This window comes from Bos javanicus, chromosome 26 (genome assembly GCF_032452875.1).
Source record: "Bos javanicus breed banteng chromosome 26, ARS-OSU_banteng_1.0, whole genome shotgun sequence".
Lineage (NCBI taxonomy): Eukaryota > Metazoa > Chordata > Mammalia > Artiodactyla > Bovidae > Bos > Bos javanicus.
In genome coordinates, this window is record NC_083893.1 from 13,152,925 (window position 1) to 13,179,003 (window position 26,079).

Genomic DNA, 26,079 nt, shown 5'->3' on the forward strand with positions numbered 1-26,079 from the left:
CATGGACTGCAGCACGCCAGGCCTCCCTGTCCATCAACAACTCCCAGAGTTTACTCAAACTCATGTCCATTGAGTCGGTGATACCATCCAACCATCTCATCCTTTGTCATCCCCTTCTCCTCCCGCTTTCAATCTTTCCCAGCATCAGGGTCTTTGCCAGTGAGTCAGTTCTTCCCATCAGGTGGCCTAAGTATTGGAGTTTCAGCTTCAGCATCAGTCCTTCCAATGAATATTCAGGACTGATTTCCTTTAGGATGAACTGGCTGGATCTCCTTGCAGTCCAAGGGACTCCCAAGAGTCTTCTCCAACACCACAGTTCAAAAGCATCAATTCTTTGGTGCTCAGCTTTCTTTATAGTCCAACTCTTACATCCATACATGACTAGTGGAAAAACCGTAGCTTTTACTAGATGGACCTTTGTTGGTGAAGTAATGTCTCTGCTTTTTAATATGCTGTGTAGGTTGGTCATAACTTTTCTTCCAAGGAGTAAGCATCTTTTAATTTCAGGGCTGCAGTCACCATCTACAGTGATTTTGGAGCCCCCAAAATAAAGTCTGCCACTGTTTCCATTGTTTCCACATCTACTTGCCATGAAGTGATGAGACCACATGCCATGATCTTAGTTTTCTGAATGTTGAGTTTTAAGCCAACTTTTTCACTCTCCTCTTTAACTATCATCAAGAGGCTCTTCAGTTCTTTGCTTTCTGCCACAGGTGTGGTGTCATCTGCATATCTGAGGTTATTGATATTTCTCCCAGCAATCTTGATTCCAGCTTATGCTTCATCCAGCCCAGCGTTTCTCATGATGTACTCTACATATAAGTTAAACAAGCAGGGTGACAATATACAGCCTTGACATACTCCGTTCCCGATTTGGAGCCAGTCTGTTGTTCCATGTCCAGTTCTAACTGTTGCTTCTTGACCTGCATACAGATTTCTCAGGAGGCAGGTCAGGAGGTCTGGTATTCCCATCTCTTTAAGAATTTTCCACAGTTGTTGTGATCCACACAGTCAAAGGCTTTGGCATAGTCAATAGTCTTTAATCGTATGCCCTCTTCTTTATGGTGAGGTGTCAAAATATTTTTCCTGAAATTTGAAATAAAGCAGTTTACATTGTTCATTTCATTTATTTTATAATTTATTGAAGGGTTCTCTGATTCTCATTATGACCTGAAATAACTCTTGCTATTTTGCCATACGTTGGCCCAGGCTGTCATTCTTCTTCATTTCCTTTAACTCCTTTCTCAGTTTAGACTTATTTCTCCCAGTAAGTAGACTTGATGTATCTTTCTGGTATTGCTCCCCTTCAGTCTATTCCCTACACCTGCTGACAGTGATTTTCCTAAGATACAGATATAATTATGTCACGCCTTTTTTACAGGTCCTCCATGACTGTTCCCTATTCGCTTCCAGGACAGAATCTATACTCCCTGTCCTGAAGGCTTCATAGTATTGTCCCTGCCTATCTTTCTAATCTCACCTCACTGAACCATTCTCCCTTTCTGATTCTGTACTGCAACTACACTGCTCTTTAAATCCTCTAAGTTGCTCAATCTTAGATAACATCAGTGACAGTTATCAGTGAAAAAACCTTTGGTATATTAATTCATTGTAAATATTTACAGCTAAGTTCACAAAGTTCTGGGCTTCCCTTGTAGGTCAGTGGTAAAGAACCCACCTGCCAATTCAGGAGATGTAAGTTCGATCCCTGGGTCGGGAAGATCCTCTGGAGAAGGAAATGGCAACACACTCAGTATTCCTGCCTGAAAAATCCCGTGGACAGAGGAACCTGGTGGGCTACAGTCCATGGGTTTGCAAAGAGTTGGACATGACTTAGTGACTAAACAACAACATTACAAAGTTCCAAGGGGCCATTCATTGACCTCATTTTATAGATTGGTTACTTTATCAACTCTCATGCATAAATGAAATATATGTATATCAAATTTGACATTCATTCCCATTATTATTTAAGATGTTTTGATAGGACAAAACATACAAATAAACAAACTTGGCCCCAGAAGTTAATATATTTCTTATGTAAGTATCATAATATTTATAGCAAGGGATGATAGTACTTTTTCAAATGTATGGGTTATTTTATTTTTCTAATCAGTTCTGTGAACTTGAGCATAATGTTTTAATTTACCAAAGTTATGCAAAGTATGTAATTTACTAAGACTTTTATAGAAAAGTATTGTGTATCACTCTTTTATTAATCTTTTTCTCCAATTTTGTCTCTCCTCCTTGGGAATCTATATTATAAATCTGTTAGAGATTAGAACTGATAGTTTTTAAATGGTTTTGTTGATTCAGTCAGTTACTTGTGGGTTTTTAAATTATTATTTGAAGATTCCACTAGTGAATCAAGCAATGTTCTCTGGAATCTGTTATTATTAAGAAAGGGTAGAGGAAAGAGGAGGAAAATAAAATATTGAGGCTTTCTCAGATTGCTAGGATATCAGAGGGTTCCCTAAAATACAGTTAGTTTTTCCACTTACATTGATTTCCTCTGGTTAGGTGAGTTGCTCCCAAAGCTGTTAAATTTCATTCGGCATATATTTATAAAAGTAGAGAAGAGAATATCAGCCGCAAGGGTTGTGAAAACAGGCTGATATATGGAGCACACTGTCTCATGCTCAGCTCTTAATAAGTGATGGCTACTTGTAGTGAGCAAAGTCATTCAGGTCATTCAAGGTCATTCATTGAATTCCCACTTTCCAGCTCTGTGATCTTTGGTGTGGTACTTGAGTTTCCTCACTTGTAAAGTGGGGTGTAAATATATAACTCTTAGAAATGTTGTATTAAAGCACCTATTATAATTAGTAGTATGCATATGCTGCTGCTGCTGCTGCTGCTAAGTCGCATCCGACTCTGTGTGACCCCAAAGACGGCAGCCTACCAGGCTCCTCTGTCCCTGGGATTCTCCAGGCAAAAATACTGGAGTGGGTTGCCATTTCCTTCTACCAAGCACTCAATATGTGACTTGTTTTAAGTGTTATTGTCACAAGAGTAATCATTTATGGAACATCCAGTGTGTCATAGGCTCTGTACACTACCCTTGTTGATACTGTCTGTGATTCTGAAACTTCAGGCTTCCGTTAGAAGAAGACTTTATTTCAGTTGTTTAACTTTTGTAGGCTGGATCATGTAGGCTAATCCTAACAGAAATACTGATTCACACTTCACTGAGCCTAAATCTAGCCCAAAAGCAAACAAGCTAACAAACAACAACCCAAAAAAAAACAAACATATTCTTTGAGCAGCCAAAGATGTTGCATACACAGAATTGCATACATGTACTTTCCTTATGAAAGCATTCTTTAAGTTCTCATTTAGTGCCCATCACATTTCTGTTCCTTGTTAGCTGAATGACATTAAGTGAATCTCAATACTATTTTCCTCATCTGTGAAATAAAGGGGTCAGATAGCTAATTTCTAAAAAGTCTCAAGTCTAGAAACTTTTAAATTCTGTGTATGTGATTTTTTTCTGGGTTATTTTCTATACTAATCTCTTTAAAAGAAAAATAAATTTACTCTGAAGTGTAAGATCTGTGCACAGGGTTCACTGGATGTCAAGCTCTGTGATGAATAAGAAATTTCAAGTCCAACATGAAGGACCAGTATATAAACAATTATAATTCCAGTGGAATAAGTTAAGTAAATCCCAAGCATAAATAAGAGTGATGGATTTTTGTGGAAATGGTGGCCACCAGAAAATGCTTTGCAGAGAAGTTATGACAGAATGGGTTAGACTGCATTTACCAAGTTGTCCCCAAATTTCCGTGTTTGGAAATTCTAAAGGTGCATTTACTGTTGATTGTATGAGCCGCTGTTGGCCATCAGTGCCTCTGCTCCACATAGCGATTGGGGACCTGAGCCAGTGGACGCTCTCACATCTCGGCTCGGAGCCTCTGTGATTGTCACGGTGAGAGGAGAAAAAGGAGCTGGTGATTTTACCACCAGCCTTAAATGCATTAGTACTTTCTGGGCCACCGATGGCCAACATCACCTCCACCTGTAGCCTGTTAGAATTAATCAGATAGTTTCATTTAGCTGTAAGAGAGTGGGTGATGTGGGAGAGTAAATATTTGGTGAGTGTATATTTTTGCTACATGGCACCTGAGCTAATTCTGAAAAGGTAAGTGAAAATCAGTCTGGTAAATGTAGAAGAAAATGAAAAAGAAACTCTCCTCTGAAAGCAAAGAAATTACATATATTTAGTGTAAAAAAGTGAATGTTAGGGAAGAATTTAACTACTATGTTTGATTAAGCATCTGGAAACTGGAATATAGTGTAAGCTGTAAAGAGCTGAGAACTGAGAATAAGCCCCGAGCTAGCTTTATAACTGAGTATTGACCTGGTAATGTGGTTTTATTTATTTATTTATTATTTATTTTTATACATGTGTTCCCCATCCTGAACCCTCCTCCCTCCCCGTACCATCCCTCTGGGTCGTCCCAGTGCACCAGCCCCAAGCATCCAGTATTGTGCATCGAACCTGGACTGGCGACTCATTTCATATATGATATTATACATGTTTCAATTAAAGTGCACACTGATTATATATTATGAATTTTATAGGCATTATTTTGTGGAAGGTACTTTAATGGATAGATTCTATGCTATAGGCAGATTGCTCTGTTATTTGCATTTAAGTTGCTTTTAATTTTTTTTAAATCCCCTTATACTGAAAGTCTAATCACATATTTATTTTTTTAATTAAATTTATTTATTTTAATTGGAGGTTAATAACTTTACAATATTGTATTGGTTTTGCTATATATCAACATGAATCTGCCATGGGTGTACACGTGCTCCCCATCCTGAACCCCTCTCCCACCTCCCTCCCCGTACCATCCCTCTGGGTCATCCCAGTGCACCAGCCCCAAGCATCCTGTATCCTGCATCGAACCTGGATTGGCGATTCGTTTCTTATATGATATTATACATGTTTCAATGCCATTCTCCCAAATCATCCCACCCTCTCCCTCTAGCACATAGTCCAAAAGACTGTAATCACATATTTAGAGAGAAATGAACTCTAAAGGGTTTATCTTTTTACCTGAACTTTTAAAGTTGCATCAGAAGACAAGAAAACTCATTGCTTTACACATATTATCTTAGGTAAACCTCACAATAACTCTGTGAGAAAGGCACTGTTATCCTCACTTCCAAACTCTGTCAACTTACAAGCCATTAGATGGTATGACTATTTTCATTTTATACTTAAAACAATTTGGTCCTAGAAAAGGTAAGTCAATATTATATACATGTTTTATCTATCATGCATTTGTTATCAAACTAAAATCTCTATTATAAATGGTTATGATTTTCACAGTAAAATTGAATATACCTAGTAGGAATTATGCTGCAGTGTTAACTTTTCTATTTTTAGGGTTTGGACAGAGGATTCAAAGGCCAGATTTCTACTTTCAGCAGTGTTATTTCAACTGTTAACCAAAAGAAAGAAGCCGCTGAAAACAGAAGTTCACCTACACATCTTGTTTTCCCTAACATCAAGAATGGTAAAAGATTTAAAAATTTTTAAATAAATGTAATTACAATTATTAAAAGTATACACAGTCTATATATCTTGGCTGAAAGTATATTAATGAAATATTAAAAAAGTAGATTTTAACTTATGGTTGCCGGGGGGAAGAATGAAGGAGAGAGAGGTAGTGTGGAATGAACACATACAGACTGCTACTATTTAAAATAGGTAACCAGTATGGACCTACTTACAGCACAGAGAACTCCGCTCAGTGTTATGTGGCAGCCTGGATGGGAGGGGACTTGGTGGGGAGAATAGATACATGTGTATGTGTGGCTGAGTCCCTTTCATGTCCACCTGAAATTATCACAGTATTGTTAACTGGCTACGCTCCAACATAAAATTTAAAAAAATTTTTTAAGTAGATTTTAATTATTCAGCATTGTTCTGCTATGTCTGGTTAGTCAATACAATTAAAAAAAAAAGCTCTATAAATATTTACAGAAAGGACCAAAATCATTATATTTAGGTAATTGTTACCTAGAATAAGAGAATGACATACAAAATTCATGAATAAGAAAGTTTGGTTAGGGAGCCTGACACAATAAAAATATGTAAAAATTAAATAGATTTCCTTTATTTGAGCAGTAATCAATTAGAAGACTTGATGGAAAATATATGAAATATTTATAAATAAACCAAAGAGAAAGCAAAACCTATACGAAGTAAACCTGTAAAATTTGATCAAAAAACTAAAAGGTGATTTTAATGGAAAATCTTAAATATCGTAGAGATATCAGCTACACCAATTTGTTCTCTAACATGTGATGAATTTTTCAACAGTTTTTTGGGAGAAAACTTAAGAAAATGATGCATGCTCTATTTGATCTGTATGAATAAAGAAGAGAGTATAAGAAAAAGTAACGAAGGATCCCATTCGTTTGTCGTAACATAAAGCTGTGCTAGTGATACTACCAAGATAGTCACATAGATGGAAATGGATCAGTAAAACATATTGTATATACAGGATGTTAAATTACTTTAAAAAATAGAACTATGGAAACTTTCCAACTTTTGGAAAATAGTAACTTGAGATTTTTAAAAACTACAAAAGTACTAGAAGAAAGCACAGGATGTTTTTATAATAAATTTTTGGCACAATGACAATGCCAACAGCCATAAAACAAATTAAAAAAATCAATGTTTGTGGGATAAGAAAATTTAAAACTTCTGAAGAAATTTTATAAGATCATAAACTAAGATGTAGTCAGTGAAAAATAAATTCTTGTATCATAGAGATCATTAATAGATCAGTAAAATAAACATTCCTGGAGGGGGAAAAAAAAGGCAAAGGGTATGAACAGACCAATCCAAAAAGGAAATATGAACAATTAATACACATGTGAAAGGAGGCTCAGTCTCACTAGTATAAAGAAGTACAGACTAAAACAAGGAGTTAACATTTCCTTACCCAGTGGCAGAGAAACAGGCATGTGTATCTGTGGTGTTGTCTGTGGAGTGTGAAAATTGGCACTTTTATTGAGTAGAGGGCTTGAAAATTGATACAACTTTTCTGGAGAGCAAATTATTTGACATATATTCAAATTTTAAAATATTCATATACTTACTGACTCAGTATTCCATTTCTAGGAATTTATTCTAAGGAAATAATATATGTTGAAAGACATATGGAAAGAATGTTTACAATAGAGATAATTTGAAAGCTATCTGAATAAACTGGTTGACTAAATTGTGGTAATCCATATTATAAATGCCATGCATCTATTAAGAGAAATACGTCATGTATATAAATTTTCTAGGAAAAATGCAAAACATTGTCAAATGAAAAATGCAAGTTACACATTAGTAGGTAAAATATGACTCCAGTTTTCTTAAATGTGGGTAAACCTTTTAGGCTTCTTTGAGCAGATGCAGAGGTGTGGAAGGATGACCACCAACCTGTCTGTGGTTTCCTCGGAAAAGTAGGATTGGGTGGATATTACTAATATGTTCTGTTTCTTTATATAACCCTATATTGTTTTATCACAGGAATCATACATTACTTGCACAATTTTAAGTGCCCCTTACCCTGTAACGAAACAAATTGGCAAATTTGTTCACACCTGAACAAAACAAAACAAACCTCAAAATGTTTAAGGACCTTGTTCTGGTAAATTGCCTGTGCCCATAAGCTGCAGTCCATGGGGTCACAAAGAGTCAGACGCAACCGAGCGACTGGACTAAACTGAACTGATAAGCTGCACATGGCATAAGTTATTCTTGCATATATTTTCTGTTGACACTCCAAGGAATTGCTAGACCTATTCTGCACTCTTACCAGTTAGTATTTCTATTATCTCATTTATCAACCTTTGTCCCTGATAACTGCTTTCTTCTTTTATTTATATATATATACACACAAACGTTTCATCACCTCAGTCTTACTCTAAGGAGGCACCAGTGCTCATATGTCACAGTCCCACAACAAAACAAACTTATAATTGTGATTCCATTATAGGTAAAATTACAGAAATAAAGAAAATGAGCCTATTCGATGGGGGAGAGAAATTGAGAGAGATGATTTCTATTTTAGACCTTAGCTAGATAGTAACTAACTTATTTGAGTAATATTTATGATTTAGGGAAAACTTTCATGTGATTTTTTTTTTTTGAGCATCATAGCAATCACAAAAAATATATACTAGAATTGCTACGATGTAGTTTTCTGTTGCTGCTTAACAAATTATCACAAACCTAATGACTCAGAAGGGTACTTCCTTGGTGACTCAACGGTAAAGAGTCTGCCTGCCAATGCAGGAGACACAGATTCAATCCCTGGGTCAGAAAGATGCCCTGGAGAAGAAAGTGGCAACCCACTCTAGGATTTTTGCCTGGGAAATCCCATGGACAGAGGAGCCTGGTGGCCTACAGTCCAGTCCATGGGGTCGCAAAAGAGTTCGACATGACTTAGCGACTAAACCACAATAACAATGACTTTAAAACACCACCACATATTAGCTCACAGCTCTTTTAAATCAGATCTTGGTGAGTGTGGCTGAGCTTTCTACTCACAGCCTCTCAACGTGGAGGCTGGGCTGGATTCTGGGCAAGAATACTCAGGTTGCTGGCAGAACTTATTTGCAGTTCTAAGACTGAGGTCCCATCTCCTCGCTGACTGTCACCCAGGGCTGCCCGCAGCTCCCAGAGGCTGCTCATGGGCTCACTGGCTATCTCCCAGCCTTCTTTTTCAGGGCTGGCAGGAGGATCCCTTGTGTCAAATCCCGTTCATGCTTTCAGTGTCTCTGACTTTGTCTTCTGCAACCAGTGGGAGAAAACCCTCTGCTTGTAAAGGTCTCATGTTACAAGGTTTTGCCTTCCTGGATGAATCTCCCTGGATTAAGAAAAGACAGAAGAACCAGAGATCAAATTGCCAACATCTGTTGGATCATAGAAAAAAGCAAGAGAATTCAAAAAAATCATCTAATCCTGCTTCATTGACTACACTAAACCTTTGACTGTGTGGATCACAACAAACTGGAAAAGTCTCAAAGAGATAGGAATACTAAACTGCCTTACCTGTTTCCTGAGAAACCTGTATGCAAGACAAGAAGCAACAGTTAGAACCAGACATGAAACAATGGACTGGTTCTAAATTGGGAAAGGAGTACATCAAGGCTGTATATGGTCACCCTGATAATTTAACTTATATGCAGAGTGCATCATGTGAAATGCCGGGCTGGATTAATCACAAGCTGGAATCAAGATTGTCAGGAGAAATATCAACAACATCACATATGCAAATGATACCATTTTAATGGCAGAGAGTGAAGAAAAACTAAAGAGCCTCTTGATGAAAGTGAAAGAGGAGAGTGAAAAACCTGGCTTAAAACTCAACATTCAAAACACTAAGATCATGGCATCTGGTCCCATCACCTCATGGCAAATAGAAGGGGAAAAGGTAGAAACAGTGACAGATTTTATTTTCTTGGGCTCCAAAAATCACTGCAGTTGGTGGTTGCAGCCATGAAATTAAAAGACACTTGCTCTTTGTAAGAAATGCTATGACAAACCTAGACAGTATATTAAAAAGCAGAGACATCACTTTGTCAACAAAGGTCTGTATTGTCAAAGCTATGGTTTTTCCAGTAGTCATCTGTGGATGTGAGAGTTGGACCCTAAAGAAGGCTGAGCACTGAAGAATTGATGCTTTTGAACTGTGGTGCTGGAAAAGATTCTTGAGCATCTCTTGGACAGCAGGGAGATCAAACCAGTCCATCCTAAAGGAAATCAACTCTGAATATTCATTGAAGGACTACTGCTGAACCTGAAGCTCCAATTCTTTGGCCACCTGAGGGGCAACAGAGGATAAATGGTTGGGTGGCATCACTGACTCAATGGACTTAAGTTTGAGCAAACTCCAGGAGATAGTGAAGGACAGGGAGCATGGTGTGCTGTATTTCTTGGGATTGCAGAGTCAAACATGACTTAGTGACTGAACAACACCACAGTTAGTAATCTTAATTAGATCTGCACAATCCCTTTGGTCATGTAATGTGATCCACCAGGTGGCTGAGACTCCTGAGGCCTTCTTAAATCTCTGCTTATAACACATATTTAATAAGTAAAAAAACTGGAGCTCAGACAGGGTAAGTGACTTGGCCATGGTCATGCTGCTAAGTGACAGAACTGCAATTCAATCCCACATTTTCTGACAACAAAACTCTTGTTCTGACAGATAGAGGAAACTCCTGATTGACTTGTTTCTCTTGTCTGATTAATCATATGACATTAATCACACAACTCTAATTACATCATCTCTAATACTCCCTAAAGTTTCCAAAATTAAATACAAATTTTTTACCTTGACACGCAAGGATGTTCATAATATGACAGCTTTTCAACTTGATCTCCCACCTTTCTCCTCCATACAACTTACATTTCAACTGTTCTCCTGGATGCCTCATACCTGCTCACTGCAGAGTTTTTGCAGTTTGTTCCCACTGCCTTGGAATGCACTATTCCCTCTTCTCTCGCTGGCAGATCCTGTCTGTTCTTCAGTGCTACCTTTTAACTGAACCCTTGCTGATTCTCCCTAACCGTTGTAATTCTTCCCTTCTTACAATATAGGTGTTTCTTTTTTCTTACGTATTTTAGTCTCAATCTTGCATAGTATCATTTGTGTACTTTAATCTCCTAGACTGTATGTTTCATGAGGGAATAAATACCTTGGTAACCCCTGCAGAGCCTAAGGGCAGTTCCCTTGTCCATCAGGGTTCTTAGCAAGTATTTATTGCATGGAGTGAAACAAGAGACAGCTTGGGGTGGGAAAGTGGGTGCACTCAAGCAGTAACAACAGGAGCCAACCAGCAATTTTATTGAGTGCCTCTTGCATGTTGGACACAGTTCTCGGCACTGAATATACACAGACACATGTAGTCCCTGCAGCAGCCTCTTATGTATCAGTCAGTCAGTCATGTCTGACTCTTTGCAACCCCATGGACTGTAGCCCACCAGGCTCTTCTGTCCTTGGAATTCTCTAGGCAGGAATACTGGAGTGGGTAGACATTCCCGTCTCCAGGGGATCTTCCCAACCCAGGGATTGAACCCAGGTCTCCTGGACTGTAAGCAGGTTTTTTACCGTCTGATCCTCCAGCCTAAGATAGGAATTATTTTCCCAGGCCAGGGGTAGGGAAACTTAAACCACAGGGAGTTGTAAGTGCCTTGCCCTGCATGAATTTTTATAACTAATGAAAGAGACAGAAAAGGAAAAGCGAGTTTAAAAGGAGAGTTGGTAAAAGGAAATAAGCCCTGAAGGAAGTCAAAGAACCAGGTTGTGCCCTGACTTGAAAATTCAAAGGAAAAGAGAATTTAAAGAGGAGGATTTAGTCAGTGGTGCCACTGTTGAGAGAGCACAAGATGAGTGAGTGCTGAGGCAGAGCTAAGGATTTGTTGGTCAGTGTGCTTGTTGGTGACTCTGAGAACCATTTCAGTAGGATAGTTAGAAGGAGAATTCAGGTTAAAAAGTTAAGGTGTAGGTTAACAGGATCTGGGGGCAGTGTAGACAGCCTTTAGAGGAGCTTGAACTGAAACGAAGAAAGAACAGTGGAGTCTTGCAGGATAGTGTGATCAAGCAAAAAGATGTGATGCAGGGAGAGGTTAAAGTTTCAGTAGAGACACAAACTAATAAAATGCACAGAGAACAGAGCAGTGGTAAAAGGATAGGATCGAGGAAGAGGCGGGCAGAAGGCTTCAGGGGTTGGCTCCAGCAAGGAGAGAAGGGCACTTCTTGCTCAGACTGTGGACTTGAAGGAAGAGAGGAGGTAGGAGAAGCAAGTCGGAAACTCACTCTTTCTTGCCCTGAATTCAGTCATCTTCATGGAAAACGTATTAGTCTTCTAGGGCTGCTGTAACAAAGCACCACAAACACGGTGGCTTACAACACCAGAAATTTACTCTCTCCTGGTTCTAGGGGCTTGGGGTCTAAAACCCAAGTGTTGGCTGCACTGGTTCATTTTGAAGGTTCTGAGGAAGAAACTCTCCCATGCCTCTCTCGTACCTTCTGCCGGTTGTCAGCAATTCTTGATATGCCTTGACTTGTAGATGTCTCGCTCTGACCTCTGCCTCTGTCTTCACATGGCCTTCTCCCCTGTGCCCGGGTTTCTTTCTTCTTGCAAAGGCATCAGTCACTGGATTAGGGCCTACCCCAATCCAATATGACCTTATCTTAATTGGATTATATCTACGAAGACGTTATGTAGATATTAACATTAACACATTAACAGCTCCCAGGGGGTTAGGACTTCACCATATCTTTTTGGCAGACACGGTTCAGCCCACAGCAGAGGGTTAGGAACCTTATAAACACTGAATTACCTGCTAAGGAGAATGGCAGGGAGTCAAAAAGAAGCAACGCATAGCCATAACCTTCTTTGGACTGTTTGTTCAAATCCTTTGCTTTTGATTCCCACTGATTCCTCTATTCCATTCTTTCTATACCACTACTGTCTTGACCTCTGAACCCAGCTTGCCAACTTGGTGCCCACACCTGCCTGCCTCCTCCCTGGGGTGCATGTATTGATTCGGAATGTGGTCCACATATCTGGGCTCCCACCACTTGGCCCTCTCGTTTGTTCCATTCTTGTGGAATCTGCACTCAGCCCCACCCTCATCTTGGAGTGTATATATCTTTATGTGTATATCACCCTACGGGAGTAGGCATCTTAGCAGACTTCCTTTACTGTGTTGGAACTGCTGGCGCTGACTTCTCATAACCGTTCTGTCTGGGTGCCGCTTGAATTCAGGCGTGATGTGGAGTTCATATGTCAAGGCTGCTGCAAAAGAACTCTTTTATTGAGTGGGAAGTTAGACCAAGTCTTCCAAATGTAAGCATGTTTATAATTCCTTGATCTTTTGCAAAGCCTCTCTTGCCAATAAGATTGTTTCCTCAAAGATGCCTCATTCTTGGCAGTTATTCCAGTTTTCCTCCCTCTCGCGGGACCCATGCTGGGTATTCTCTTAACAGCTTGTCTCCCCGTCTGATCTTCAAGTGGTATTAGAGAAGCTGCAAAAGCCCAGCGTGGGTTTACCTCACAGCCCAGGGATGCCTCGCTTCCCTGCAGATCACGTGACTAGGTATGCCTTTCGAGTTGGCTGTCCTTTTAAAGATCAGAGCAGTGTGGGAGTTTTACCTACTATAACAGCTGCCGGGGATGATACATCTTCAGAGAAACAATATAAATGGCAATAATGGGGGACAGGGTGAGCACTACATCCTCTCTTACTCTTTCGTACCTTCTTTTCTACAGTGATCATGCTCCTGTCAGATTATTTTAAGACATCTTTAAACAGCACAGACTGTCTCTGAAAGAAGGGAAGTAATTCCTCTCCATGCCTTTTCAAATGTCTTTGCACTCTCGGTTATTTCAGGAAGAGTTGACATGAACTCTGATGGCGCCCAGGGGCACCGGTCCTCTCCCTGCTCAGTCCATTTTCTGAGTTGACTCTAGGTGAGCCATGAGGTGCCATAGTGAACTGTGTGGTTTTTACCTGGAGAAGTATGTCCCATGGTCCATGCTGCTCCAAGAGCCCAGGGAAGAAGAGAGTGGTCTCAGCTCAGAGGGCACTGGGTCTGTGAGTGGTGGGGTGTTGTGAGCTGTGTGCAGGTGAAGTGCCACAGAGTTTTCACAGCCTCTCCAGGAGCAGCTTTAGAGGCAGACAGGGAAACACTGTGAGAAGAAACCCAGGACTTGGCATCTGGGGAGAGAAAAGGGCTCACAATAGCTGCTGTAGGATTTCTGCCTTAGAAAAAGTATCTCCAAGGACTTCCCTAGTGGCTCAGACAGCAAAGCGTCTGCCTCCAATGCAGGAAACCCAGGTTCGATTCCTGGGTCGGGAGGATCCCCTGGATAAGGAAATGGCAACCCACTCCAGTACTCTTGCCTGGAAAATCCCTTGGATGGAGGATCCTAGTAGGCTGCAGTCCATGGGGTCGCAAAGAGTTGGACACGACTGAACGACTTCACTTTCACTTTCAAGGCCTCAGATGACCCCATCTCCAGGATTCCTGGGAGAAAGAATTGATTTGGGGCTAAATCTCCAAGATCCTTTTCTAGGTCAGAGTGACTCACCTTGGACTTACTTTTTCTTAACCATGCCTGTGGGAGTGATTTATCTGTCAAGAACTTAGAGTACCTTGCTGCATTGAATTATTGATTCATCTGTCTCTTGACCAGTCTATAAACTCTTTAAGGTTTTTTTGTGGGGAGAGGGAAAGGGCCCATCTAACTTTTTAAAATTATAATTTTTTGAATGGCTAGCACACTTATGTGTTTCAAAAATCAAAATTGTAAAAATAGGTGTGTTTTAGATGTCTCGCTTTCACACTGCTGTCTTTTGTATTCTTTCCTGTGTTTTTATGCAAATGAAAGCAAATATAAATATACATGCTGATTTTCCACTTTATCTTAAAAAGTAACTGCCTACATATTACCTAGCACTTGTTATTTTTGTTGTTGTTAATGTATCCTGGATATCTTTCTGTATCAGTGCATAAAGAGCTTCCTTACTCTTTTTTTATATTCCTTTATATTGGACTTACCAAGATCCTAAAATCAATAAATTGTTTATTTTGTCTCTTGCATTGTGTACAGTGCCACAATGAATGGCTCTAAACATGTGTCATTTGTTCCTGTGTGGCTTATCTGTAGGATATTCTTAGAAGTGGAATTGTTGGGTTCAGCAGTAAACACATTTACAATCTCTGTATATCCCCAGGATCCAGTGTCCATGGTACTCAGAGACTTTACTCAACAAATAATTTGAGGAAATATGTGGGAAGAACTTTTTCTGGGTTTCTGGCCAGTTCATCCTGTAATCTGTCTCAGAGCTACAATTCTCTAATGTATGTCCAGGGTAAGACATCTATTCTATTAGAGGTAACCTTGTATAAAAAGGGCTTTTGAATATTTTACAAGCAGCCTGGGTGGCTCAAATGGTAAAGCGTCTGCCTACAATGTGGGAGACCTGGGTTCGATCCCTGGGTTGGGAAGATCCTCTGGAGAAGGAAATGGCAACCCACTCCAGTACTCTTGCCTGGAAAATCCCATGGACGGAGGAGCGTGGTAGGCTACAGTCCATGGGGTTGCAAAGAGTTGGACACGACTGAGTGACTTCGCTTTTGAATATTTTTATGACTAGACCCAAAAAAGAACATTTTATGTATGCTTCTGCTGAAGCTTTACAAACACACACACTATTGAACTTAGTAAGAAAGTACATCTCCAAACACCAATGAATATGTCATATGTCACTTTTATTTGGCTCTGATGACTCTCTGAGTCAGAGTGGGTTCTTTTTCCCTTCTTTCTTCTTTTCTCTCTCCTGCCTTCAATTTTATTTTCTGCCAAATGTTCAGAAAAGTCATCCTATAGACAAAGATGTAAACACCACCTGTTATGACTAATTCACTCTGGTCTCTTCCTGTTTCCACGGCTTGCCACTGCTGAAGTAGTCAGAAGCAGTGCAGAGTACTGAACCAGAAGAGGGAGCCTTCAAATTGTAACTCACTTGTTACCTGCCCAGCACTTGCAGGTTGTCAATTAGGATATTAAGTATGAACTGAGTCTTTGAGTTTGCTATTACTGTGCTTGGCCATTCGGTTGTGTCCAACTCTTTGCGACGCCATGGACCGTAGCCTGCCAGACTCCTCTGTGCATGAGGATTCTCCAAGCAAGAATACTGGAGTGGATTGGGGGATCTTCCTGACCCAGAAATCGAACCAGGGATACTTGCAAGAGGATACTTTACCAGATGAGCTACCAGGGAATAACTTGTCATTTGGGACCTTAGACATTAAACCTAGACCTGATGGCCCTTCATTTGCTCATCTATAGACTGAGGAAACAGGGCATTATGAGTTGTAAAATATCTTCTACACCTGAGGGTTTTTTTATTTAAAGGGTTAATTTTCCAAGATACTGATCTTGTTTGATCCTTGTTGAGTTTTGTTTTTGACATTTCATAGTTTACTAGCTCCTACTTCCATGTAAACTTAGGCTTCATTTTTGCCACTTGTCTTTATACATGATAGAAAGATTGGCTTTATTCTGTAATGTCATACAGCATCACTTCTGCCACATTTTTCATCAGCAGGGAGCCCCTAAGTCTGGGCTATATTCAAAGCGAGAATTAGACTCCGTCTTGTGATGGGAGGAATATCAAAGACTTTATGGACCTATTTCAGAACTGCCACATCATGTGAATGTAAGGTGTATATCCAGGAGTGGGGACGCGGAACAGGTCTTTTGAGGCTTATTTCAGGACTTTTTCCTTTACCCTGTTGTAAGACAGAAACTTATAACTAAAATCAGGTGTTTAGATGACATATGAATGTTAAATTTCCAAGCTCCTTCAACTTTTCTTTTATGGGTCATTACATTATGTTCTATAATAGAGAATTTTTACCTTTTCAGTTGGTTTATAAGTCCTGTCCATTTTGTTCTTAAAAATTTTAGAGATGGGAATTAGAAATTATTGAACCAGTGCTTTTAAATTTTCAGAGCAAACACCTTTTGAAAAGCAATCTTTTGTAGAGCTTCAGTGTATTAAGCAGAGAAAAGCTTAGTTTCCCTGAGTGGACACAGCACCATTCCCCTGAGGTGGCCCTTGAAGTTCTTCTTTGGAGCCTTGGGAATGATCAACTTAGGCCATCTCTTTTATTTTATAAGGTCACAGCCAAGGCCGAAAGAGTTTCAGTGATTTGTCTAAGGTTATGAAAGTTAGTAACCCAGCCAGCAACAGGACCTAGGCTCTTGTTTCCAAGACTGGTGCTTTTTCCATTACTTATTACTTATTTAATTACAAATTATTTGGGATAATTTGGGGTATAGCGTTTTGCATCAGTGTGTCACCAGCAGCAAACCAGCAGCAAAAAAAGCATCATCGTTTACTTTCCTGCAACAGGGGGATAAGGATCAAAGACCCAGTTCTCTTGTTGAATGCCTAACCTTCATAGAGACTCCTATTGCTTTTGATGCTGCTCTTGGTACCTGTGCTGACTAACTAGAAGCTACCTTCAGTCTCTTATCCATGTGGCCAGTTTACAATGTCAGTCATCATCTTGGTGATGCGGTTGTGGAAAGCTACATATTACTGGTCTCCAACCAGAGTCAGCCTATGATAACTTCTTGAAAACAGTGAGCTGGTAAATTTTTGCTAATAATCTCACACCCTTATGTGGTTATATTATGTGGTTATATGTGGTTATATTATGTGGTTATATTATGTGGTTATATTATGATGGTTATATTATGTGGTTATATTATGTGGTTATATTATGATCCTCACATTTTAAAAAATACACTACCAACCCCCACCATAACCCTTACTCTTCTCACATGGCAGCAAGTATTTTACTTAATGTTTCTAAGCAACCAACTAAAATTGGCAACAGTATATTAAAAGAAAGGGGAAAAAAAAAAAGAAAGGGAAAATGATTACTGCTTATCAATTTAGCACAGAGTGTTCCTATGTATTGGCTGAATGAAACCTAAATGACAGGTTCACTGATAAGGGTATATTGTGACTTTTTTCTGTGTATTATGATATTCTATATTGCAGAGAAAGCTGTATATGATAGAACAAGATTTGCTGTTCTATTTATAATATCATTTTGAGATTTAATTAATCCTTCATCACCACCGTTATTGATTTTCTCTTTTGAATTAGGTTTTAATAACCATCTGCGAGAACAGGCTGAAAGCCTGTCTCTGGAAACAATGCCTTGATATTCAGGGACATGAGAGCAGCTGTGAGCTGTTATTCTTCCTTTCTTAATAACTGAATGTCACATCCTGTAGTTTGGCTTTCATTCACTAATGTGAGCAAAGGACTCTGCCTTTCTTTGTGACTCAAGTCCCATTAACATAGTACGTTAGCATTCTGCACTACTCTTCAGCCCAAGTTACCTTCCAAACTAAAAATAAATTCCATCTGGGCCTCTGGTTCTAACCTCATCCTCTAATCCTCTCGGCTTTGGCATTACGATTTCTCTTATGTAAGAATCTCCCCACTCTCAATCTTTGCCAAAATCCAGTTCTCTTACTAACTAAAATTTCTCTCTTCCACCTCAGCGTGATATTAATAAAAATGAGTGGGTATAAAAATGTGTATATATGCTCTGTGAGTGAATAAGTTAATTTATATGTGAATGAGCCTGTTTGTATCTAATAGTGGGTGTTTATAGCCAGGTTGAGAAAGGTGTGTGGGAAGGGATAGGAAAGGGTAAGCCTGGTGAAGAGGAAGAGAAACTGTAGAGGAGCCTCAAAAAGTAATAATAAAACAAGTCTGGTGTTGGAGAGAGGTTCTTTTCTGCAGCTCTCTTTCCCTTTACTAACAATTGCCAAACATAACACCTAACAAATCATTTACAGAGCTATCTCATTTTACTAACTGATGAACTTCTGTCTGATTTGTGCTTAAAGTACAGATTGCTAGAAATGAGATATTTCCATATTTAATATTTAGGTATAAAACTAAATTGTAGAATTGAATTAAAGAAGGTTAATCATCTGCTTTATTCACTATATTATCACTGTCTTTGTTCTCTCTAAATCACTGAACTGTGTTCCTCAATGTTATCCTCAGGCTTGCATGTTGGAAATGCAGATTATTGGGCCCTACCCCAGACCTACTGAATCACAAACTTTAGGGGGCCCAGTTATTTTTGTTTTAGTTCAACAGGGTCTTCAGGTGATTCTGATGTACAGTAAAGTTCAAAAATTATTGCTCTTGAGTATAAGAAATAAGCAGTTCTGTGCTATCTTCTAATGTGAAAAGTTTATTTTAAAAGATACTCTAAAGTTGAAGTTAGTGAGATATCCAAAGATAATGCTTGATTGGCGGAATGAAGAAGGAAGGAAGGAAGAACCTTATAGCTATGTTACTGCTGTGATGATTGTGTTCTCTTAGTTGAAATATATTCTGATTACATTACAGTAATGGAATTACATTTCATTATTGTAGAATTTAGAATCTACAGAATGTTAATCTATTGGTTTGTAAGTATTCAATTCAGTGCAGTTCAGTTGCTCAGTCGTGTCCGACTCTTTGCGACCCCATGAATCGCAGCACGCCGGACTTCCCAGTCCATCACCAACTCCCGCAGTTCACTCAAACTCACATCCATCGAGTCAGTGATGCCATCCAGCCATCTCATCCTCTGTCGTCCCCTTCTCCTCCTGCCCCCAATCCCTCCCAGCATCAGAGTCTTTTCCAATGAGTCAACTCTTCGCATCAGGTGGCCAAAGTACTGGAGTTTCAGCTTTGGCATCATTCCTTCCAAAGAAATCCCAGGGCTGATCTCCTTCAGAATGGACTGGTTGGATCTCGTTGCAGTCCAAGGGACTCTCAAGAGTCTTCCCCAACACCATAGTTCAAAAGCATCAATTCTTCAGTGCTCAGCCTTCTTCACAGTATTAATGCTTGACAAAATATAGTAACCAAAGTAAAATGCTTAGTAGGTAGACTCAGCAGCAGAATGGAAGGGACAGGAATTAATGAGCTGGAATATAGAACAGTGGAAATTACCCAATCTGAACAATAAAGAGAAAATAGATTGGATAGAAAAAACAATGAATCATCTCAGAGACCTGTGGGTAACAGATAGTAACAAAAGATAGTACATTCTTGTCATTGGAGTCTTAGAAGGAGAGAAAGAAGAGGGTAGGCTGAAAAAGTACTCAAAAAATAGTTGAAAACTTCCCACACTTGGTAAGAGACATGAACCTCTAGGTTCAAGAAGCTGAGCAAATCCCATACAGGGTAAGCCCAAAGAGATCCTCATCAAGTCTTAGCATAATTAGACTTCTAAAAACTAAAGACAACAGCAACAAAATATTGAAAGTACCATAGAAACATGACACCGTTACTGATAGGGGGAAATCTTTCAAATAACAACTTCTTATCAGTAAAGGAGGCCAGAAGGAAGTGGCTGAGACAACTGCCAACCCCGAATCATATATCCTATACCCAGAATCCTATTGTCAGGAATGGAGAGGATATCAGGACATTCCCAGATGAAGGAAAAAAAAAAACAGAATTTGTTGCCAGTAGATGGTCTAAAAGAATGTATTACGGGGTTCCCTGAACAGAAGGGAAACAATGAAAGAAGCAATGTTGAACTCAAGAAGGAACATGATAAGCAAAAAATACAATAGACTTTCTGTCTGTATTATTTTTCTTTTTTTTTTTCTCAGTGATTTTTTAGGAAATATCTCTAGGTGCTCATCTTTTGTTGTATTTATTTCAGATTTTCCTTCCAACTTGTAACTTACATTTTTGTTAGTTCACAGTATCTTTGGTAATCAGAAGTTTTTAATTTTAACATAGTGAAAAGTATCAATTTGTTTATAGTTGTACTTTTTGGTTACACATATAAAAAAAGAAACTTCTTTGTCCCAAAAGCAGAAGGATCCTCCTATTCCTAATTTATAAAGTATGTGATAGGGATTCAACTTCATATTTTCCCCATGTGGTTAACCATATTTTCAAATTCTTTGTTTCTTCCAATGATCTGCCATATATTTCATATATTGAACTTTTATGTATGGATGGATATGATTCTGGGTTCTCTATTCCATTGGTTAACTTATCTAATCCTATGTTAGTAAAACACTGTCTTGGTTACTATAACCTCAAAAAAATTTTGAGGGTATAGCAAGGTCCCCTCTTCTTACTCCTGTTTCTTTAGAAATTCTGTAGCTATTCTTGTGCATTTGGTCTCCCATATGACTTTTAGAATAAATAAAGTCCAAAATATTGCTGGGATTTTTTGAAAAATAATTTTATTTATTTATTTATGGCTGTGCCCGGTCTTCGTTGCTGTGCAGGCTTTCTCTAGTTACAGCGATCGGGGGCTGCCCTCTAGTTCCGGTTCATGAGCTGCTTCTCATGGCGGTGGCTTCCTCGTTCTGGAGCACAGACTGTAGGGCACGTGGCCTTCACCAGTTATAGTTCCCTGGCTCTAAAGCACAGGCTCAGTAGTCGTGGTGCCCAGTCTATTGCTCCACGGCAAATGGGATCTTCCCAGACCTGGGACTGAACCTGAGTCTTCCTCCCTGGCAGGTGGATTCCTTATGTCTGAATCACCAGGGAAGCCTAGAATTTTATTGAACTGTTTTGAATCTGATGACCAGTTAGGGAAAATTGTCTTCTTTATGATCATCAGCCACAAATGTGGTATTGCTTTCTATTTATTTAGATCTTTTTTTCAATCTGTAAACAAACTTTTAGTATTTTCTCTACAGAGATTTTACAATTTATTTATAATTTTTTAATAGTTTTACACATTTTAAAAACTGTATCTTGTAGTTTGTTGCTGGTGTTAAAAATCCATGCGCCTTGCTAAACTCTTAGTTTTCCTATTTTGGATTATTGGCGATATTTGGAGGTTGTTTTGGATTTGTCTGTGTTTATAATTGGGAGAAGGCAATGGCACCCCACTCCAGTACTCTTGCCTGGAAAATCCCATGGATGAAGGAGCCTGGTAGGCTGCAGTCCTTGGGGTCGAGAAGAGTCGGACACGACTGAGCAACTTCACTTTCACTTTTCACTTTCATGCATTTGAGGAGGAAATGGCAACCCACTCCAGTGTTCTTGCCTGGACAATCCCAGGGACGGCAGGGCCTGGTGGGCTGCCGTCTATGGGGTCGCACAGAGTCGGACACGACTGAAGCGACTTAGTGTTTATAATTAAATCATTTGAAAATGATGGTGTTGTTTCATCCTTTCTAATCCTGAGTCTTTAATAAAATTTTATAATAAATGGACAAAGTTGTTTTCAATAAATTACTTATATAAGAAATTGTTAAGTTTATATTCCTTAACTGCAATGGCATAAAACTAGAATAAATAATAGAAATTTAAGCATACTGGCTGAAAAAAATTTTAATAGCTTCCTTAATTTCTATATTTAAGAAATTTAAGACTGAACTTACAGGTTTAGAAAATAGCAACTATTTAATATGAAAGTACTGCATCATAAATTAGAAGAGAAGACTAGAGCTACATTCAAAATAAAAGTCCAGCCTTCAGTATTTTCACTGTGAAATAAAAGAGAGAGAATTAATTGGCTTCCAGTGTTGAACTGCTCCAGGACACAGTCCCCAGAGCTCAATTCTCAGGCTTCTTCTCTGTTTACCCTCTCCTTAGGGATCTCGTTAATCGAGCATTTTTACTATGAGCTATAAACCTTCACAGCTCCCCTGCACTCAAGAGTCATATCTACTCAACATCTGCATTTGGATGTCTCATAAGCATCTTACCTTTAATATGGCCGAAAGAAAACTTTCTGACTCCCACCCACCCCAACCCCTGAAAAAACCCCAAACTTCCTCTAGTGGTCTAGCATCCAGTCCCATCACTTAATGGCAAATAGATGGGGAAACAGTGGAAATAGTGGCTGACTTTATTTTTCTGGGCTCCAAATTCACTGCAGATGGTGATTGTAGCCATGAAATGAAAAGATGCTTACTCCTTGGAAGGAAAGTTATGACCAACCTAGACAGTATATTAAAAAGCAGAGACATTACTTTGCCAACAAAAGTCCGTCTAGTCAAGGCTATGGTTTTTCCAGTGGTCATGTATGGATGTGAGAGTTGGACTGTGAAGAAGGCTGAGCACCGAAGAATTGATGCTTTTGAACTGTGATGTTGGAGAAGACTCTCGAGAGTCCCTTGGACTGCAAAGAGATCAGTCCTGGGTGTTCATTGGAAGGACTGATGTTGAAGCTGAAACTCCAATACTTTGGCCACCTGATGCAAAGAGATGACTCATTTGAAAAGACCCTGATGCTGGGAAAGATTGAGGGCAGGAGGAGACGGGCATGACAGAGGATGAGATGACTGGATGGCATCACCGACTCCATGGGCATGGGTTTGGGTGGACACCAGGAGTTGGTGATGGACAGGGAGGCCTGGCTTACTGCGGTGCATGGGGTTGCAAAGAGTCAGACACGACTGAGTGACTGAACTGAACTGAGTGGTCTAGTGTTCTCCATTTCAGTAAATGTTGCCCAGTTAATGGTCAAGCTAAATTATCAAAGTCATCTTTGGCTCATCTTTCTTTTAACAAATCCTGGCATTTCTCTGTCTGCTGACACATCTTCCTATCATTCTATATTCAGAATATGTCACAAATCCAACCATTTCTCATCAGTTTACTACTACCACTCAGGCCCAAGCCACCAGCTATCTCTCACCAAGCCTATTGCCTTACCAGGTATTGATAGATATTAAGCTATAGTAAGTGAAATTATTTTGTACAAAAGTTAACAGGTCAGTAGAGTCATATGCATTAGCCCAATAATAGGCTCCAGAATATAGAAGAACTTGATATATGATAAAAGTATCAAAAAACAGTGTGCAGTGATATACTTTTATACATGGTATTCTGAAATGGGGCATTTAGGAAAAAAATACACTTTACATTGCATTGCCTCATAAATTCTAGAAATGATAAAATTTATTGAGCATTTACTGTTTGCTTGGCAACGTGGTAAGTACATCCTTCACATGTACTGCAGTGGGAAAAGAAGCACAGATTAGAAGAGATACATGGTCATCTGCTCTCTAGGTCTCTAGGGAGAGAAGGCTTGGATTACTAATCATAAAAAATTACTAAAGGAATATGTTGATAAATTAAGTAATAGAAGTATTATTTAAATTCTTCTCTGTTTCCAAGACTTGTGGACACAGTTGGGGAAGGAGAAGGTGTGATGAATTGAGAGAGTAGCATTGAAAATATACTCTACCATATGTAAAACAGATAGCAAGTGGGGATTTGCTATATGACACAGGGAGTTCAAACTTGGCGCTCTGTGACAACCTAGAGGGGTGGCATGAGGTGGGAGGCGGGAGGGAGGTTTAAGAGTGAGGGGACATATGTATACCTGTGGCTGTTTCATGTTGATATATGGCAAAAACCAGCACAATATTGTAAAGCAGTTATCCTCCAATTAAAAATGAATAAAATAAGAAAAATTACTTTTCTGTGTTCAGAAATAAAATTAAAAGGCAAACAGATTTTAAAGAAGGTAACAGCAGAAGCAGTATTGTTTTTTAATCTCCCTGAGTCCCTAGTAAAACACACACCACCTCTATAGCAAAATTAAACATCTTGGACATCATTTACTACAGAATTAGCTCATAAAATGTCCCTGTAAACCCCAAAAGATAGCAGGACAAACCACCAGAATCAGAAGATGTAAGCAGAAGGAAGCATCTGGGCTGTTTGACGGACTCAAGATCAAGAGAGCTTTCAAATAAGCAGCAGGTATTCACTGGATAAGGGCTTTCCTGGTGGCTGAGATGGTAAAGGATCTGTCTGCAATGCGGGAGACAAGGGTTTGATCCCTGGGTCGGGAAGATCCCCTGAAGAAGGGAATGGCTATTCATTGGAAAGCTCAGGAGGCCAATTAGAGAACAGAAACTGAAATTGGGAGGGGTTTTGCCAAGAGCAGGTGCATGCAGGTGGCCCATGTCAGGTCTGAACCCAACTAGTACTTCCCTCCAGGCTGGGGGTGGGTGTGGAGGGTATCCTGAGATTACAATCAAATTTGAGCAGCTCTGGGACAATAGCGATTAAAGACAGAGAAAACTGGAATAAAAGTGGAGCAGGGAAGCAGGGCCTGGAATCCCAGAAAGCAAGCTACCATATATTTGAGTTCTACATAAAAACGAAAAAAGGAGAGCTACACCTCCTTCTAAAAATTTGGGGGAAATAATTTCAAATCAAATTGTCTGCAAAATTTATAATTTTTAATTACAAAATTTTATTGTAATAAAAAACAATAATAGCCACTTGAGCAATGAGAGCGCATCAGAAACACATGCCCACAAAAAAAGATAAAATTCTATTTCAAAATGAGCTAAAATTCATTAAGAAAATGATATGACACCTGAAAGAATGCCATAAATTAGAATTGCAAAAAATGAAAACTGAAGTGACAATAAAGGAAATAATTAGAATTTAATTTTAGAAATAAACTGGAAGGAACATTAAAAAAAAAACAAATGTAAAAGCACCTTATGAGACCTAAAAAATGAGAAAATATTTAACACTTAAAAAAGAAATGAGGAAAGAGTTATAAAGAAATTGAGAGAAATTAACTAACATTGGAATAGACAGAGCAGGGAGGGGCTGGTAACACTCTGTTTCTTGACTGGTTAGTGTTTCACAGGTGTTTGCCTTGCAGTAATCTTTAAGCCATACATTTGTTTTATGAGCTATTTCTGTACTTGTTTTATTTTACCATTATAAGGTTATGAAATGTAACAAAAAGGCCAGTCATTGAACCAGTGGGTATTTGGGGGAAAAGAAAAATACATAAACTGTTCATGCAAATTGATAACAAAGTGCTGAAACCCCAACAGAAAATTGCAGAGAATATAAGTAAGTGACCTACCTATACGATTGACCCTTGAACAACATGGTTTTGAACGGTGTGAGTCCACTTACAGGCTGATTTTTTTTTTCAATGAATTTCAGTATAGAAGTACTGTACTATGACAGAATCTGTGTTTGGTTGAACTGAGGGTGCAGAAGGCCAACTGTAAAATTATGTGAGGGGTCGGTGCCCAAGTTCTGCACCATTCAAGGAGCAACTATATTCAGAAAGCTAATAATCACTAAAAACATCTCATCTCGCTGAAATAGTCTCTAAAAGACAATTTATAGGAAGGGAGGCGGTGAAAGAAAAATTCTATATTATATCTGTTTTTGTTGTTGTTCAGTCGCTAAGTTGTGTCTGACTCTTTGTGACCCCATGGACTGTAGCCCACCAGGCTCCTCTGTCCATGGGATTTTCCAGACAAGAATACTGGAGTGGGTTGTCATTTCCTTCTCCAAGGGATCTTCCCAGCCCCCTGGAGGTACAGGGATTGAACCTGCATCTCCTGCTTAGCAGGCAGATTCTTTACCACTGAGCCACCTGGGAAGCCCTATATTATATCTGTAGATAACTTTTAATGGCATGTAATTTTTCTATTGTGGGTGAAATTGGGTAGGGTGACAACAGACTCTCCCAGTAA

At 39.2% G+C, this 26,079-nt stretch overlaps 1 protein-coding gene across 1 annotated transcript in view; it reads left to right on the forward strand.

Moving 5' to 3' along the window:
• The window catches only part of HECTD2 (HECT domain E3 ubiquitin protein ligase 2), a 72,556-nt gene that overhangs the window by 14,121 nt on the left and 32,356 nt on the right, over positions 1 to 26,079 (forward strand). Inside the window, exon 2 of the mRNA XM_061402788.1 lies at positions 5,399 to 5,528. Within this exon, the coding sequence (XP_061258772.1) occupies positions 5,399 to 5,528 (130 nt within the window). The remainder of the gene's footprint in view (positions 1 to 5,398; positions 5,529 to 26,079) is intronic.